Source organism: Ursus maritimus, unplaced genomic scaffold (assembly GCF_017311325.1).
Source record: "Ursus maritimus isolate PB19 unplaced genomic scaffold, ASM1731132v1 scaffold_14, whole genome shotgun sequence".
NCBI lineage: Eukaryota > Metazoa > Chordata > Mammalia > Carnivora > Ursidae > Ursus > Ursus maritimus.
The window spans coordinates 67,077,511-67,094,608 of record NW_024423786.1 but is presented as its reverse complement, the minus strand read 5'-3'; the positions used below and the strand labels follow the sequence as shown (position 1 = coordinate 67,094,608).

The window sequence follows — 17,098 nt, the reverse complement described above, 5'->3', positions numbered from 1 at the left end:
ACCCACTTTCTGTAGTGAACTTTACATCTATTTTCCATTACTGATCTTTTCCTCACTTTGTAAATAGCTGCTTTCACCACTTCTTCGTCTTGGGATACAGGCTCACATTTGGCAACCCAGTTTAGTAGGCTTCTTACGCTCATTCCGTGACATGTCCTCTGTCATCTTTCACTACTTTAGAAGCTTTCCGTTGCTTAAATTAGCTGTGGTTTTCAGCACGATAAGAAGTCCTGAAAGGATCCAATTAGGAAGTCTGGGCCCTGCGCACAGTAGGCACTCAAGAAACGTGTCTCAACAGAAATGGGCTTTCTATGGTAAAGCAGCCATGGGAGAACCTTAAGTTATGAATTTAGGAGTCAGGGGAAAAAATGGGAATTTTATTCTTATTTCTTTCTTCAGGAGGACAGATGTCGAAACCTAAAGAAACTAAGGATAGTATGTTTTAAAGATGAATTTAAGGTTGGGTGTTTAATTTATACCTGTTTAACTAAATTTGTACAAATGTCTAAGGGTTCTTTATACATTAGTTTATCCTAACAGATCATCTTTCCTAAAGCTCTCTTCCTTGAGTATTTCAATATTTAAAGGAAAATGTAATTAACAGTGGTCACATAAAAATTAAGATACTTTCCACTACATATATTTTGCAAACCTACTGGCTCCACATGGCAGTTATGGCAATAACAGGAAAAGGGAAGGGAACCCTTTACATATTTAAGGCTTCAAAGCTGGGAAGAAATAAAGGCCTGAAAGCAGCTTTTTCAATTATCCCAAGATTACTCACTGGCGTGAAATCCCTACTTGATGGAAGCTTTCCCAAGTTACATTCATAAGGTCTCATTGAGAAGTACTTGAAATACGAAGTTGAGGAGTTACAGATTTTTGAGTACTCTTACTTTTACAGGATTTCTTTCTGGAATGAATTGAACTGATATCAAATAAAGGTTAAGAAGTGAATGAAGTTTTCTTTTTAAATGTCACATTAAATTTAAATAGCTTATATCCACATTACTAATTCCGATACTTCTGCTGAACGATATCTAACATATATTGCACTTCTTTTGGGCTTGTTTTGAATAATGTTGTAACGGAGTACAAAATAAAATTTGAATGAATCGTGAAACCAAACTGAAGTCTCCCGTATCTATCAGTTATGATGTCTGGCACCTGTATGAACACGCTGATGCTGAATGAGGTTCGTACTCTGGGTGAAGGTTTTACCACATATCCGGCACGCATACGGCTTCTCTCCTGTGTGAATTCTCTGGTGTTGAATAAGGCATGTTCTCTGGCTAAAATCTTTATCACATTCATTACATTTATAGGGTCTCTCTCCAGTATGAGTTCTCTGATGTTGATTAAGTGATGAGGAGTAAATAAAAGCTTTCCCACATTCATTGCATTTATACGGCTTCTCTCCGGTATGAATCCTTTGATGCTGAGTAAGATTGGCACCCTGTCTATACGCTTTCCCACATATATTGCATTTGAAGGGTTTCTCTCCATTATGAATCCTTTGATGCTGAGTAAGGTGGACGCTCTGGCTGAAGGCTTTGCCACACACACTGCATTTGTATGGTTTCTCCCCAGTGTGTGTTCTGTGATGTTGAGTAAGGTTTGCACTCTGGCTGAAGGCTTTTCCACATATTTTACATATATAGGATTTCTCCCCAGTGTGAGTAGTCTGATGCTGAATGAGAGTTGAGGAATGAGCAAAGGCTTTTCCACACTCGTTGCATTTATAACACTTCTCTCCAGAATGAATTCTCTGATGCCGAATGAGGTAAGTACTCTGACTGAACACTTTCCAGCACTCATTGCATTTATAGGGTTTCTTTCCGGTATGTATTTTTTGATGTTGAAGGAGGTGTGTACTCTGACTGAACGTCTTCCCACACTCATTGCAGATGTAAGGTTTCTCACCGGTATGAACTCTCTGATGATTAATCAGCGATGAGCTGTGGCTGAAGGTTTTACCACATTCCAAGCATTTATACGGTTTCTCTCCAGTATGTGTCCTCTGATGTATAGTAAGGTGTGCACGCTGGCTGAAGTCCTTCCCACAGTCATCACACTTGTAGGGTTTCTCTCCAGTATGAATTCTCTGATGTATAGTAAGGTGTGCACGCTGGCTGAAGGCTTTACCACACTGGTGGCATTCGTACGGTTTTTCCCCAGTATGCATTCTCTGATGTGCGATGAGGGATGAGATATGCCTGAACTCTTTCCCACATTCTTCACATTCATGAGATTTTTCTTTGGCATGGGTACTTTGGTGTTTCACGAAGGATGGGTTCTTCCTAAACTTTTTCCCACACACATTACACTTATAAGGCTTCTCTCCGGGATAAATCTTTCTATGTACAATACCATATGAGACATGACTGAAGGTTGCCCTGCCTTCATCATACATAGTTTTATTATCTGATTGGGTACCAAACTGAATAATTAGGTTTGAATGCTTTTCAAAATTATTTCTATATATATCATATTTACTAAGATACTCTTCCATAGGGTCATCTTCTTTCGAGAGGACTGACTTCAAAGCGAAATTTCTTTCATTAGTGGGAATCTTCCTGAAGGTATCTGATGCTTGCCTCCCTAATCTCTCATCGTAGTCATATGGTTCTTCCAATTTGATGGTCTGAGTTCCAGTCTTTGTGAGTTTAGAAGTATTTGTAACTGGAGTACATTCTTGGGCTTCTGTTTTCCATTCTGGGATAAAAAGAATATACAATATAAAAAGTTTTCCTCTATTTGGAGAAAGGAAACTGCCAAAACAGAAACGAAATACTGAACATGAATAAAATGCTTAAAAAGACCATGGCTCTGACAACCTCATAACGTGGTACTTAAACCTTGGGAAAAAGAGAATACAGGGGCAGAAAACCAGAAGACCAAACTGCTGAAAAAGGAGAGGCTCCTCACCACTCACCATAGGCACAGATTAATAAAATAGGTTAGGCCAAGTGCCCAGGCTAAGAGATGTGAAAACAGGGGCACCTCAGGGACCCAGTTGGTTAAGCGGCTGCCTTTGGCTCAGGTCATGATCCCAGTCAGGGTCCTGGGATCAAGCCCCACATCGGGGTCCCCGCTCAGCAGAGAGCCTGCTTCTCCTCCTCCCTCTGCTGCTCCTCCTGCATGTGCTCTCGCTCTGTCAAATAAATAAATAAAATCTTAAAAAAAAAAAAAAAAAGGAGAGATGTGAGAACACCAGGTAAGACTGGGATAACGTGGGATGGCTTCATGGATTGATTTGTATAAAGCAGACACGGACTCTCATTGACTCCTTCCAACCTACTCTTCACGATCCACATAATATTCCAAAAGCAATTTCAAGGAGTGTTCTCCATGTTTAAATAGCTCTAGTAAATCTCTCATAGTAATAGTTCTCAAAGTACAGTCCCCAGACCAGTGGCATAAACTACACTATCATTCGGGAATGTTTTACATTATTGGTCCCCATCCAGACAAGCTGAATCAGAAACTTTGGGGGCTATGGAACCAGAAAAGACCCCAACAGCCAAAGGAATGTTGAAAAAGAAAACCAAAGCTGGTGGCATCACACTCCCGGGGTTCAAGCTCTATGACAAAGCTGTGATCACCAAGGCAGTATGGTACTGGCACAAAACAGACACACAGGTCAATGGGACAGAACAGAGAGCCCAGAAATGAACCGTCAACTCTAGAGTCAACTAATCTTTCACAAAGCAGGAAAGAACATCCATGGGAAAAAAAAGTCTTTTCAACAAATGGTGTTGGGAAAACTGGACAGCCACATGCAGAAGAATGTAACAGGACCATTTCCTGACACCAAACACAAAAAACTGACTCAAAATGGATGAAAGACCTAAATGTGAGACAGGAATCCATCAAAATCCTAGAGGAGAACACAGGCAGCAGCCTATGCGACCTCGGCCGCAGCAACTCCTTACTAGACACGTCTCCAAAAGCAAGGGAAACAAAAGCAAAAATGAACTATTGGGACTTCATCAAGATAACAAGCTTTTGCACAGCAAAGGAAACAGTCGACAAAACTCAAGACAACCCACAGAACGGGAGAAGATATCTGCAAATGTCTTACCAGATAAAGGGCTAGTCTTCAGATCTATAAAGAACATATCAAACTCAACACCCAAAACACAAATAATCCAGTCAAGAAATGGGCAGAAGGGGCGCCTGGGTGGCACAGCGGTTAAGCGTCTGCCTTCGGCTCAGGGCGTGATCCCGGCGTTATGGGATCGAGCCCCACATCAGGCTCCTCCGCTATGAACCTGCTTCTTCCTCTCCCACTCCCCCTGCTTGTGTTCCCTCTCTCGCTGGCTGTCTCTATCTCTGTCGAATAAATAAATAAAATCTTTAAAAAAAAAAAAAAAGAAATGGGCAGAAGACATGAATAGACATTTCTTCAAAGACACGTAAATGCCCAACAGACACATGAGAAAATGTTCAATATCCCTTGGCATCAGGGAAATACAATCAAAACCACAATGAGATACCACCTCACACCAGTCAGAATGGTTAAAATTAACAAGTCAGGAAACAACAGATGTTGGTGAGGATGTGGAGAAAGGGGATCCGTCTTACGCTGCTGGTGGGAATGCAAGCTGGTACAGCCAATCTGGAAAACAGTATGGAAGTTCCTCAAAAAGTTAAAAATTGAGCTACCCTGCGACCCAGTAATTGCATTACTGGGTATTTACCCAAAGGATACAAACACAGTGATCAGAAAGGTTACCTGCACCCCAATGTTTATAGCAGTAATGTCTACAACGGCCAAACTATGATGGAAAATGCCCAGATGACCATCAGCAGATGAATGGATAAAGAAGATGTGGTAAAGGGGCGCCTGGGTGGCTCAGTTGGTTAAGCGTCTGCCTTCGGCTCAGATCATAATCCCAGGGTCCTGGGATCGAAACCCACGTCAGGCTCCCTGATTAGAGGGGAGTCTGCTTTTCCCTCTCCCTCTGCTGCTTCCCCTGCTTGTTCGTTCTCTCCCTCCCTCCATCTCCCTCTCAAATAAATAAATAAATCTTAAAAAAAAAAAAAAAAAGAAGATGTGGTATATATATACAATGGAGTATGACTTGGCCATCAAAAAAAATCTTACCACTTGCAATGGCGTGCATGGAACTAGAGAGTATTATGCTAAGCAAAATAAGTCAATCAGGGAAAGACAATTACATGATTTCACTCATATGTGGGATTTAAGAAACAAAACAGGATCGTAGGGGAAGGGACGGAAAAATGAAATAAGAAGAAATTAAAGAGGGAGACAACCATAAGAGACTCTTAGCTACAGGAAACAAACTGAGGGTTGCTGGAGGGGAGATGGGTGGGGGAGATGGGGTAATCGGCTGATGGGCATTAAGGAGGGCACATGATGTAATGAGCACTGGGTGTTATATGCAACTGATGAATCACTGAACTCTACCTCTGAAACTTACAATACATTATATGCTAATTAACTGGGTAAATAAAATAAAATAAAGAAACTTTGGGGGCACCTGAGTGGCTCAGTCAGTTAAGCGACTGCCTTTGGCTCAGGTCATGATCCCAGCATCCTGGGATTGAGCCCTGTGTCGGGTTCCCTGCTCAGCGGGGAGCCTGCTTCTCCCTCTCCCCCTGCCCTCCCACTCCCCGCTCATGCTTATGCTCTCTTAAGTAAAATCTCAAATAAATAAATAAATAAATAAATGAAGGGAACTTTGGAGACAGGGCTACGCAATCTGTTTTACAAAGCCCTCCAGGTGGTTCTGATGTTCACTGAAGTTTGAGCACCAAAGGCTTAAAGGAGAAAAGCTAAAAGTTCAAAATACCCCCACTTGACATATTTAGTACCCAAATAATCCAGCCTTTCCTAATCTACTGTATCTTCTGCCAAACTTCACATTTAGCTTAAAATTTAAAGTTATCCACATAACTTCAAGCTACCTCCTCATAGCCTTCTATGGGTGCCATGCAAATTCCAGACTTAGGCATTCTCTCTCTTTTTTAAAGATTTTATTTATTTGACAGAGAGAGCAAGAGCAGGGGGAGGGGCAAAGGGAGAGGCAGAAGCAGACTCCCCACTGAGCTTGGAGACAGACATGGGGCTTGATCCCAGTTCCCAAGATCATTATCTGAGCCACAACCAAGAGTTGAAGCTCAACTGACTGAGCCACCCTGGCACCCCAAGACTTACGCATTCTCTTAAGATAACTTCTCTATCTATTAAGAAAAAAAAATGTATGACCCAGTTCCTGTTTTCCTCTTTCTTAGAATCCTAAAGTGCAGATTAGGTTGAATCATATGAACTTGCCTTTTTGTAAGTCAACATGGTTGAAGTATCAGCAGTCTCATGTGATTCAACCCAGGGGCCATGACGGCACATGGCCTTACGTTATTACTTCACCATTTTGTGTGCTTCTTGTATTTCCAACTTAGATGCAAACTCTGACAACAGCCTATGATTCTTTCACATTTCCTTCAGAAAATGGCCCAAGACTCTGGATATGGTGGCCACTCAACTGAACTGGTAAAATAAATGACAATAATTTGTTGTAAAAAGGTGAACCAGATGAAAGCACACACATACACATAAAAGCGAAGTGAACAAAAAAATATCCCTGTCCTTAAATCTGTCTGCAAAGCAATCAAATATGTATTTATTCATGCCTATTCTGTTTCCAGTATGATGGTTTAAAACAAATTTAAATTATAATATCTTTCTCCCTTGAAATCACATCAAAAACACAGGGCTTTCAAATATTATGAATTACGTAATGAAATATAATCAAATATGGAATTTATAATATAGTGAAAATGGTACTGGATAGTTCAGAAATTTTCTAAGATGGAGATCAAAATAGAAAAACCTTATATCAATTCCACAGAATCATATGTGATCATTAAAATTGATAGCTGCCATTCGCCAATAAAGGACTAGAGTAAGGGAATACTGGAATATTGATAACTGGTAAAAATAACTAGGTAGATTTACGTACTTTGATTCAGATACAAAAATTAGAGCTGACATTAGAAAATGCTTGGGAGTATGTTAAATGAAAAAAGTCATCCCATAGCTTGCATGAAAATGCACTCGAACTAGAAAAATATTATCAAAGAGCTAAGAGGATTATAGCTTTTAGGTTTTTAAAAAGATTTTATTTATTCATTTGACAGAGAGAGCACAAGGAGGGGGAGCAGCAGGCAGAGGGAGATGGAGAAGCAGGATCCCCACTGAGCAGGGAGCCCCATTCGGGGCTCATTACCAGGACCCCAAGATCATGACCTGAGCCGAAGGTAGATGCCCAACCGAGCCACCCAAGCGCTCCATAAGAAAAATATTTAAAAACAACTCTCTCAAACCAGGATTTGTTACTGTCCCTTCCAGAAGAACAAAGTGAGAATGTTAATGGATTATATAGGTAGGGGTGTGTGTCACACACACAAAATGAGATAGTACCGGAAGCTGAGTTTAATTGTTTTTAAAGATTTATTTATTTATTTGAGAGACTGAGTGCATGAGAGCGAGCATTTGAGAGCGGGAGGGGCAGAGGGAGATGGAGAGAGGGAATCTTAAGCAGGCTCCACACTTAGTGCAGAGCCTAACTCAGGGCTCATCTCACGACCCTGAGATCATGTGACCTGAGGCAAATCAAGAGCTGGACGCTCAACTGACTGAGCCAGCCAGGTGCCCCATTAATTGATTCTATGTAGTCAGGATCAGTCTATGGCAGAGTGTACCATACACCTGAAAAGTAAAAGCACTAAAGGAATAACAGGCTTAAAATAACAAGTGTGAACCATGACAATGAAGAAATTGCTATAATAAATACACCTTTTTAAACCAATCAGTTTATTGGTAATTCAAAAAGTTAGTATTACTAAGCATATAAATATATGCATTTAACCAGAATGGACCGGTGGGAAGTGTTAAGTGTCTACTGGTGAACAGGGCCAAAGAGTGGCACAATACTTCTCATAGATGAAATCGGTATTGACTCAGATAATCAAAAAAGCTTCAGGGTAGGTATGATTTGAGTTGAACCTTTAAGAATGGCTAGGTTAAATAAAGAACTGTGACAGTCCGGAGACAGGAATGGCCGTCGAAGACCACTACTACGATTTGTGAATTATCAAAGTTTCCATTTCCCGAAGGACGACTAATTAGATATCCTAACCAAAGGTTCAACTGGTTATGTACCTCTATGCTGGGAAGAAAGGGAAATCCTCCGAGGCCACAAATCAAGCAAAAGCAGGAAGATGGAGGTCAGCAGGAGCTGACTGACACAGCTCCTCACTCTGGTTAATGGCCTTACACTTCCATTTTGAGGGTGCAAGGGGTCCAGGGGCCAGAAACAAAGCCTGGGGCCCTGACAAGGAAGGGAGGCTGACAGGACTCCTGAGCATACAGGGTTAAACTCTGCTTAAGGACTGGCTAGAAAAAGAACACAAAACCTAAAAAAAATCTCGCTTCTACAGAAGTCAAAAAGGAACTTGACTTTCTCAGCCCTGGTGCTCTTTGGAGGGAGAAAATTCTCCCCCTAAAATAACCATAAAATGCCCCCTCTTGGGGATGACAGCCCCAACGCATGCTGCCTGAATGATCTAAAAAACCCCTCAGGCTCAAATTAAAGGGGTCCCAGACCGGCAGTACCTTCCAGGAGACTATCCTGACTCTAGTCTAGGCCCGTTTCCATTATGTCGCGCGTGTTTCTTCAGTGCTGGAGTGTGCCAAAATCACCCCACGGAGAATTTACTGTGCTACAAGTACATAGAGGTCATTCTGCTATAAATTATGAGAAGAATGAAGAATTAGCTTTTCAAGTCGTATTACCCAAGTTTGGGACAACTGAGCGTGAAAAACAAAACAAAACAAAACTGGAATTAGTGGACTAATAACACGCTGAATCTGGAAAAATTCCATTAGTCCAAAATGACATGTTCACATCAAAAATGAGGTGGAAGGAAAAACGAATCTTTACAGGAGAAAGCTATTAATCCTGTAGAAGTGAAGACTGAATTAGAAAATCAGCATCTTGAAATCGGCAGTGTAATAAAGCAAGACTCAAGAATGGATGCTAAAAATCCTCAAATAAAACAGTACCAGGGAATGGAATAGTCACCTGGCCTCTAAGTATCACGCCGCAGATTACTTATTGATTATGAAGAGACAAATGCACCTTTAAAATGGAGAGATCCGCTCAACAGCACCTTAACTAAAATGAGTATCACCAATGATGAGACAAATGGCAATGGAGAGCACACACCTATGTCGTCTGTTTGATAACGTATTTCGTCTGAATCTAAATATAAGGAAACAACCGGACAAATCCAGATTGTGCGTCATTCTAAAACACCTGGACCGGATCCTTCAGAAAAATGTCAGAAGGGAAGCAGAAGGGAAGGAAAGGGGAAAGAACAAAAACAAAGTGTGTGTGTGTGTGTGTGTGTAAACAGATAAAGCAAAGGGGCACCTGCGTGGCTCAGTCGGTTAAGCACTTGACTTGATTTCAGCTCAGGTCATGATCTCAGGATGGAGCCCTGTGTCAGACTCCGCACTCAGTGGGGAGTCTGCTGAGATTCTCTCTCTCCCTCTGCCCCCCCTCCTCCCAAAAAGAGAGAAAGCAAAAGTGGCTAAATGATGGTAGCTGGTGGTTCCAGGTGAAAATTACACAGGTGTTCAATGCACTGATTCTGCAACTTTTCTGTAGGTTTGAAGCTCTTTTGGAGGAAGAACGGAATGGGAAGAACCAAAAAGCCCACCAACAAGGAACAGATTCAATAAATTATGAGACACACAATAAAATGAACTCTTTAAAAAAAGAGAATGAGGAAGCTCTTTATACCCTCACTTGGAACACTTCTCAAGATATGCTTTTAAGAAAACAAAAGCAAAGTACAAAACCGTGTGTACAGTTTGCTACCATTTCTGTTAGAAAATGGAGGAAAAGGCTGACTTAGTAGAGTGTGCGACTCAATCCAGGGTTAAGAGTTCGAGCCTCACGGGGCGCCTGGGTGGCACAGCGGTTAAGCGTCTGCCTTCGGCTCAGGGCGTGATCCCGGCGTTGTGGGATCGAGCCCCACATCAGGCTCCTCCGCTATGAGCCTGCTTCTTCCTCTCCCACTCCCCCTGCTTGTGTTCCCTCTCTCGCTCGCGTCTCTATCTCTGTCGAATAAATAAATAAAATCTTAAAAAAAAAAAAAGAGTTCGAGCCTCACACTGGGGGTAGAGATTACTTAAAAATAAAATCTAAAAAGGAGGAAAAAACATTTTTTCCCCCAAATGATATAAAGAAAGCATCCCACATATAGGATTTTTAAGAAAAAATGTACACACACACACACACGTACATAGTAAAGATTTTATTTGAGAGAGAGCGAGAGAGCATGAGCAAGGAGAAGGAGCAGAGGGAGAAGCTGACTCCCTGCTGAGCAGGGAGCCTGATGTGGGGCTCGATCCCAGGACCCTGACATCGTGACCTGAGCTGAAGGCAGATACCTACCCGACTGAGCTACCCAGGTGCCCCCAAAACATTTTTATATTGACTTTATATGCAAACAGGAAAAAAACAAAATACCTGAACAGAAACAACTAGAAACAGGCATCAGTGGTTAGGTGCTAGGAGATGCAGGAACTTACGCTACACAGTAAGAGAACATGTTTGAATCTTTTGAAGATTTTTTTTTCAAAATTAGAAAATAAAGAAAAGAAGAAGTTAGGAAGTGGAGGCTGGAGGCTACAGGGGTTTGCTGGTAAACAGAATAAAAGAAACTTACAAAGAAGAAGGTCTGAAACTTAAAATTTTAGGGACATTCACACATGCTTATAAAAGAGGGAGGAGACAACAGCACAGTGAAAGTGCCAGACAAAGCTGGGGATGGGACGCAGGGGTCACAGGGAAGGATGAAGTGAGAGACACTGGGGAAAAGTAGAATAATGGTATCTGGAAACTCTTCCTGAAGTGAAGGCGGCCTCTGCAAGGAAGCAATGCCAAACAGTTTAGTGTTTCTGACAGGCCGGGACGTCTCTGCGGAGTGACTCGGCCATATTTAAAAAACAGATCTCACTGCACTTACGTTTTTAAATGCAAACAGTCTCATGACAGTTATTCTCTCACCTGGACTAGGGCCTTCTAAGATTTCTTTTATCACCATCCATGGTTCTTCCAGTATGGGAATCACAGTTGGTCGGTACACTGTAAGTCCTGTTTAGGAGAAATAGAAGGAATTTTATCCTGGAGATAAACATTTGTTCGAATTTTACTGCCTGACTTCCACTTAACTGTGAGGACAGACTTCTGCAGGAAAGCAACGGTTCATGGATGTGATCTAGGGGGAGAAGTAGATCACTGTGCTTTTTAGTGCTGGGATAACAAAGTCCTACTACTCAGGAGGGTATGTGCAGAGAGCTCATGGCGGGAGGATCACAGGAAAAGCATGGAGTAGGCAAGGTGCAGTGTTGTGTGGAAGCCCTGGGAAGCTGTGTGGCATAGTTTTCCATGATCCTTCACTTAGAAACCTTTTATTTGGGAAAAGGGAGAACATGGCTTTGTCTATGCCCGAATGGGATGAGCACACTCACCTCTAGGTCCCACTCTTGGCAAAGTGTTCAGAGGCCAACTCATTTTTAACACCAGAGGAAAGAAAGATGGCGGATACACTGGCAAGAGCGGGCGCGGAGGATGCTTACCCAGAGAAACCATGTTCCAGTAGTTTTGTAATGTCACCGTCTTGTACAATTCCTTCTGTACGGGACGCATTATCTCCCAGTCCTCCTGGGTGATATCCACAGCCACATCTTTGAATGTCATTGATTCCTGAAACGGCCAATATAACTTGGTTCAAGAACGGGTAGGAGGAGGATAGTGGGAACACCAGGGATGTGTGTGCTGGGGGGGAACCACAGAATCTTGACCTTTAGTAAGACCCTCAAGGTGATCTAGTTAAAAGCCTCACCCAAGTTACAGATGAGCACACTCGAATGGTCCTACAGGGAAGTCCGAAAATAGAGACTTTGTCATTATGTTTTCAGCTGTATGAGTGTATATATTGGCTCCAACCTAAAGGAGGGTTTTACCCAGGTTAGCAGTTGAATGGTGGTGCTTTTCAAGCTCTGCCTTAAGAATTCAGTGTGTTATAATCTGAAATTTTAAGATATACTTGTGTGCTCTAGGATGAAAATGCAGAGCCCTTCCTTCCTTCCTTTTTAAAATAAAATTGGGACCAAAACCCACACTGTTGAACTGTTATACTTTTAACACATTTCACAATCTGGTAAGGTTAGTATCCCTCTTTTCTCTTTTTCTTCCTTCTGTTAAAAAAAAAAAATCGATTCCTTTTACATGTTTTTCAAATAACTTCGTAAGTTCCTTATAAAAATTGTATTGGGGCTTTGACAATTACACTGTTAATAATTTAGGAAGAAGAGACAATTTCACAACATTCAAAGCTTCCTTCATGTCTTACAGTATGATACGGGACCTGGATGTACTACAAAATTTATACTACGTTTAGACCTAGATATTTTAAATTTTGGGGGCGGGGAAAACTATGCATAGCATCTTTTCTTTCATTTTATCACCTGCCTGATTTTAATGTATATGCAAGAAAGTGAATAATTTTCTTCTTTTTAAAAAGTAAGCCCTATGTCCAGCACGAGGCTGGAACTCATGACCCTGAGATCAAGAGTCGCAAGCTCTACCAACTGAGCCAGCCACCCATGAAAATGATTCTCATATGCCGTTTTCTGTAGTAATCGCCTTACTCAAATTTTCTACTGTTTCCCAGTTTTTCCCTTGATTTTCTTAGGGTTTTCAGGTAAACAATCATAGTGTCCAAGAATAATAATTTTACTCTACCAATTTCAGATGTATTTATTTACAGTAAAATTTTCTCTTAAGGTGGCCTGATAGAACAGACTCACAATCAACAATAACACCAGAAAACACATGGCCTTTAATTACTTGTTAATGAGAAAAATAATTTTAGAACTATTGCTTATTGATGATTTATTGTAATCAAGGCTACCCCGAGTCTCATAATGTTTAATCCTCACAATCTAAGAAGTAAATTCTATTTATTAGCATTTAATCACTCAGGCTAAGCATGGTGAAGTATCTTGCCCCAAATTATAGGTTCAGAATCAGGCACCAGACCTGACTCATCTGGCTGTGGAGGTCAATCCCTTAACCTCTATGCAATGTTACTGCCTTAAAATCAAACACTGAGGAAAGGCATATCAGGGGAAGGCAACAAGAGCCTATTTCCTATAAAGGGCAGTCACTTATCTTAACAGGCCAAGGTGGATTTAAAGACAGAAACTGATGTTTAAGTCCTAGATTGGGCTTTTGGGGGTACAGAAGTTACAGGGCCAGGACATAAAACGTCCTCACACAAACACCTCCAAGAAGCCATTTTAAAATCACAGAAAAAACTAACACTTACTTTGGTCACCAAGTCATTTAACCACCCTGCCTGGAAAGCAGGTCTTCCTTTGGGGTCTTCCTCTGGGATCTCTTGGGGAAGGGCAGAGTTCTGAGGAGCAGCTAGGGAAGGGAGACCATGATGGAGATTAGTCCTATCTGAACAGCCCAGGAAACTTCACCAAACAGATGCCTATACTTTCCTAAAGTGAGAAATGAGTAAGAAACCAAAAACACACCCCTACTTCAAAGAATCTGAGGGAAGGACTAATGACTTGTCCTAAGATACCAATGCAGGCTTCAAAAACAAGTCTGTTCTGGGACTGCTAAGGATATGTACCAAATTCCCAATTTTCTACTAAATCTTCGTGTGATGTAAATTGTGTATGCTGTCTCTTAATACGGAAATGTGCTCTGGACCCTTTTCTACCTTTTTGGAAGCCTGTTATTATAAAATCCAATTCACAAAGCCAATGACTTAATGGCTCAAACCTCTGCAGGTAAAATTCCTGAGGGCTCATGAGCGGGTAATTGGGCTGTGTCTGGTCATTGTTTTAGGACACTAGGCAATGAGTGTTTGGTCTCAAGCAGTGGGAAGGGGCACACCACGCAGGATGGGGTGCATGTTAAAGCCTGTTCTCACTCACTGCCCTTTGCTCCCCCCAATTTCTTTAAAGGGCTGCTCTGTGATAGGCTGGTTGACTTCTCTAACCACCCAGGATTCCTCCCCTTTCTGCCCTACAATTCTCACCTTCCTCCTCTTCTAGAATCTGAGTCAAATCCTCCACCAGAGTCACCACTTCCTCACTGCTCTCTGGGTATTGGGACTTCACCCAAGTCCTAACCTCCCCAGGCAGGATGGTCAGGAATTGCTCCAGCACCAGCAGCTCCAGGATTTGTTCCTTTGAGTGAATCTCAGGTCTCAGCCATTTAAGGCAGAGCTCTCGGAGTTGATTCAATGCCTTTCGAGGACCCGCTACGTCTGGATATGGAAAATTCCTAAAATTCTGTCGACAGGTCTCAGTGTCACGCAAGATTCTTGAAGCAAGGGCTTCCTTCTCAACACTGTGGGGTCCACTCTGAGCCTTGTCTGGCTTCCACATGAGAAAGACTTGGGAGCGTGAAGAACTGGTCATCCTCTTGCATGAGGCTAACATGGCTACAGACGGGAGAGTCAATCTGGCAATATCCTTTATATCTCCAGTAGTGAGCCAACTGCTTGAAGTCTCATGCTAGAGCCACAAAGACATTAGATCAAGGGCCGCTGCAGCCAAGGGCAGAACAGGGTCAAGGTAGAGTTAGCAGCCTTAGTTACAAATTCTGAGCCCAGAACTTGCAGGGATGGTTAAGAGACCCTGAAACACAAGAATAGACCATAAAGTCAAGAATTCTGGTGCTCTCTGCTATACACACACACAAACAGTAATAGCCTGTTCAGTGTGCACAGATAAACACACATAGACTTTACCTTGGTCTTCCTCCCCTACCTCCTCAGGCTTGTGAGATAAATGCGATCTGTTGGGGACAGGGCTTGGGACTGCTATCAAATGGTGGTAACAGAAGCAAAGACCTGAATCATGAGCAAAACAATAGATCAAACTTCTAACTTGCTGAAACAGTACTTAAACTTTCACAGAGAGGGGGGAAAAGCTTTGGTATTTTTCTGATGTTACAGAAGCTATCAAGGACTGAACTGGCTCTCAGTAACAACAGAGCTTATCTATAGAACAAACTGGGAGAATCCTTCCTAATAAAGTGCTCAACGTTCCCAAGGAAACTGTCAAGGAAAAAAGGGCGAGCCATTTACCTGTTTTGCATATTAATGCCAGTCTCTTCTAGCTTTTCCCTATCTAAGGGCTGAAGAGACAAGCCGGTCGGACTGGAAAAAAGTGGGAGAGAGGCTGGTGTGACTTGAAGCCCTTTTAAATGCTTCTACAGGAGACAATTTCTCATGAATAAATTTGAAACCAGGATCCCGAGGAAAACCTCAGAACAGGCCTGACCCGGCGACCTGACACCACCTGTCCACGGGCTCCAGCTCTGAACCCTCCTCAAGCTCAGTCGTGTAACCAAAGCCAACTGTTTACAGGCCCTGCAGAGGATATGCGCCGGCCGCGACCGTCGCCTCCCCTGCCCGCTCGGGTCTCCCTAACTCCTCTTCAGCCGGAGGGTCGTGGGCAGCGGCGGAGTGGGGACCCGGGCCGCCGCAGCAGCCTCCACCCCGTGCTCGCCTTCTCCGCAGGCCGCGAGCGCGGACGCCGCGCGGGGACGGGCTAGGGCTCCGGCCTGACCGCGCGGACACTCGCCCCGGGCGCCCTCGACATCATTACCTGTCGCTGGGACCCGGCGGACGCGCAGCCGGAGCGGCCGGAGAGGCCCGGGGCAACAATGGCGGCGGGGGCGCGGGCGCCTGCGTGGCGAGCTCAGCCCCGCGCTGCGGAGGGGGTTCTGGCTCCGCCGCTTCCCTAACCCGGAAAGCACGACGTGTCTCGGCCAGGAGCCGCACCTTCCAGCCCGGTCCTCAGAAGCCTGGCCCGGAACTCACCGCGCCTCGGCTCCACCGCGACCTCGCCTCAGCGCCACTGCGCATGTGCCCAAGGAGAACGCTGCGCGCCCGCTGAGCCAATCGGAAAGCGCGTCCCGGCCCTCCCACCCGCCCGAGCCTCATTCCGTGGACCTGTCTCCATGGTAACCTCCTCCACCCATCACTGCGACTTGCTTCTTAGCCTGCAAGGTTCTACGGGAACTTTAAAGTTTCCCCGGGCAGAAGCAGGTCTGGTAGATGACTGGGAGGTCCGGGAGCTACTAGCATCTTGGGGAGGGGGGTGCGGATGGGCAGCGGTTAAAGCTCCGCCCTAATTAACCGGAGAAAACCTGGTGCCAGAGTTCTAGAGGAAGGAGGGGCAGGGAAGATGTGGGTCGAAAGGCAGAACAACCCAAAGTGCGTTTTCGGGCTTTAATGTGCATACACATCCACTGTTAAAGGTTCTGAGTCCCTCCTCAGGAATCTGATTCTGATTGGAAAAAGGGATAACATCCAACAACATGCTGTTTACACAGACACAACAAACCCACATAAAACGCCTGAAAATAAAAGGACAGAAAAACAATCCAGGCGCTCCTGTTATTTACTGCCGTGTTGGCAAACCATCCAAGACTTCATGTTCTTAAAGAACAACCACTGTGTTATGCTCATGGATTCTGTGGGTCAGGAATTTGGAAGGGGAATAGTGGGCATGGCTCTCCTCTGCTCGACTGTGTCTGGGGGCCCAGTTGAGATGAGTTAACAGCAGGGAGGGTCCATTTCCAAGATGGCCTCCTCACTCTCATGTCTTAATGGGTGGGCTGAGATGGCTGAAGGATGAGCTCAGCTCAGATTTGATCACAGTGGCCTTTTCCATGTGAAGGACTCAGGCTGGCTGGACTTCTTCCATGGCATCTCTGGGCTTCAAGAGCAGATATTCTAGTGCATGAGAAAGAAGCTTCATGGCTGATGATGACACAGCTTTGGAAGTCACATAGCATCACACCGTCATACACTTGATCAAACAACAGAGGCAAAAGTAGACTCCATCTCTTGATGGGAGTAGTGTCAGAGGCTCTTACTACTACTATAATAGGCACATTTGAACAAAAAGAAATTGGGCAGTGTGATGGCCTTTGATGTGTCCACCTGGCCAGGCTACAGT

At 43.6% G+C, this 17,098-nt stretch overlaps 1 protein-coding gene across 3 annotated transcripts; it reads right to left on the bottom strand.

Annotated features, from left to right (window-relative positions):
* Positions 1-362: 362 nt before the first annotated feature.
* ZNF287 (zinc finger protein 287) lies at positions 363-16,000 on the bottom strand. Of its 3 annotated transcripts, XM_040630076.1 has the most exons (8): positions 15,740-16,000; positions 15,217-15,288; positions 14,878-14,979; positions 14,161-14,764; positions 13,432-13,532; positions 11,678-11,804; positions 11,106-11,192; positions 363-2,715 (listed from the first exon to the last, which is right to left on the bottom strand). In XM_040630076.1, exons 4-8 carry the CDS (start codon positions 14,564-14,566, stop codon positions 1,148-1,150), a joined length of 2,289 nt encoding a protein of 762 aa, XP_040486010.1. In that variant the 5' UTR covers positions 14,567-14,764; positions 14,878-14,979; positions 15,217-15,288; positions 15,740-16,000; the 3' UTR covers positions 363-1,147. The 3 variants fall into 3 exon arrangements, with proteins under 3 accessions (XP_040486010.1, XP_040486008.1, XP_040486009.1); XM_040630074.1 differs by lacking the exon at positions 15,217-15,288; XM_040630075.1 differs by lacking the exons at positions 14,878-14,979; positions 15,217-15,288.
* Positions 16,001-17,098: the final 1,098 nt, after the last annotated feature.

What these genes read in the sequence shown, in the direction of transcription:
- ZNF287 (XM_040630076.1), bottom strand. Translation starts at nt 14,566, where the DNA reads ATGTTAGCCTCATGCAAGAGGATGACCAGTTCTTCACGCTCCCAAGTC. An exon ending in TAAATGACTTGGTGACCAAA is followed by an intron (nt 11,805 to 13,431) that starts GTAAGTGTTAGT and finishes TGGCCGTTTCAG; the next exon opens with GAATCAATGACATTCAAAGA. An exon ending in CTGGAACATGGTTTCTCTGG is followed by an intron (nt 11,193 to 11,677) that starts GTAAGCATCCTC and finishes TCTCCTAAACAG; the next exon opens with GACTTACAGTGTACCGACCA.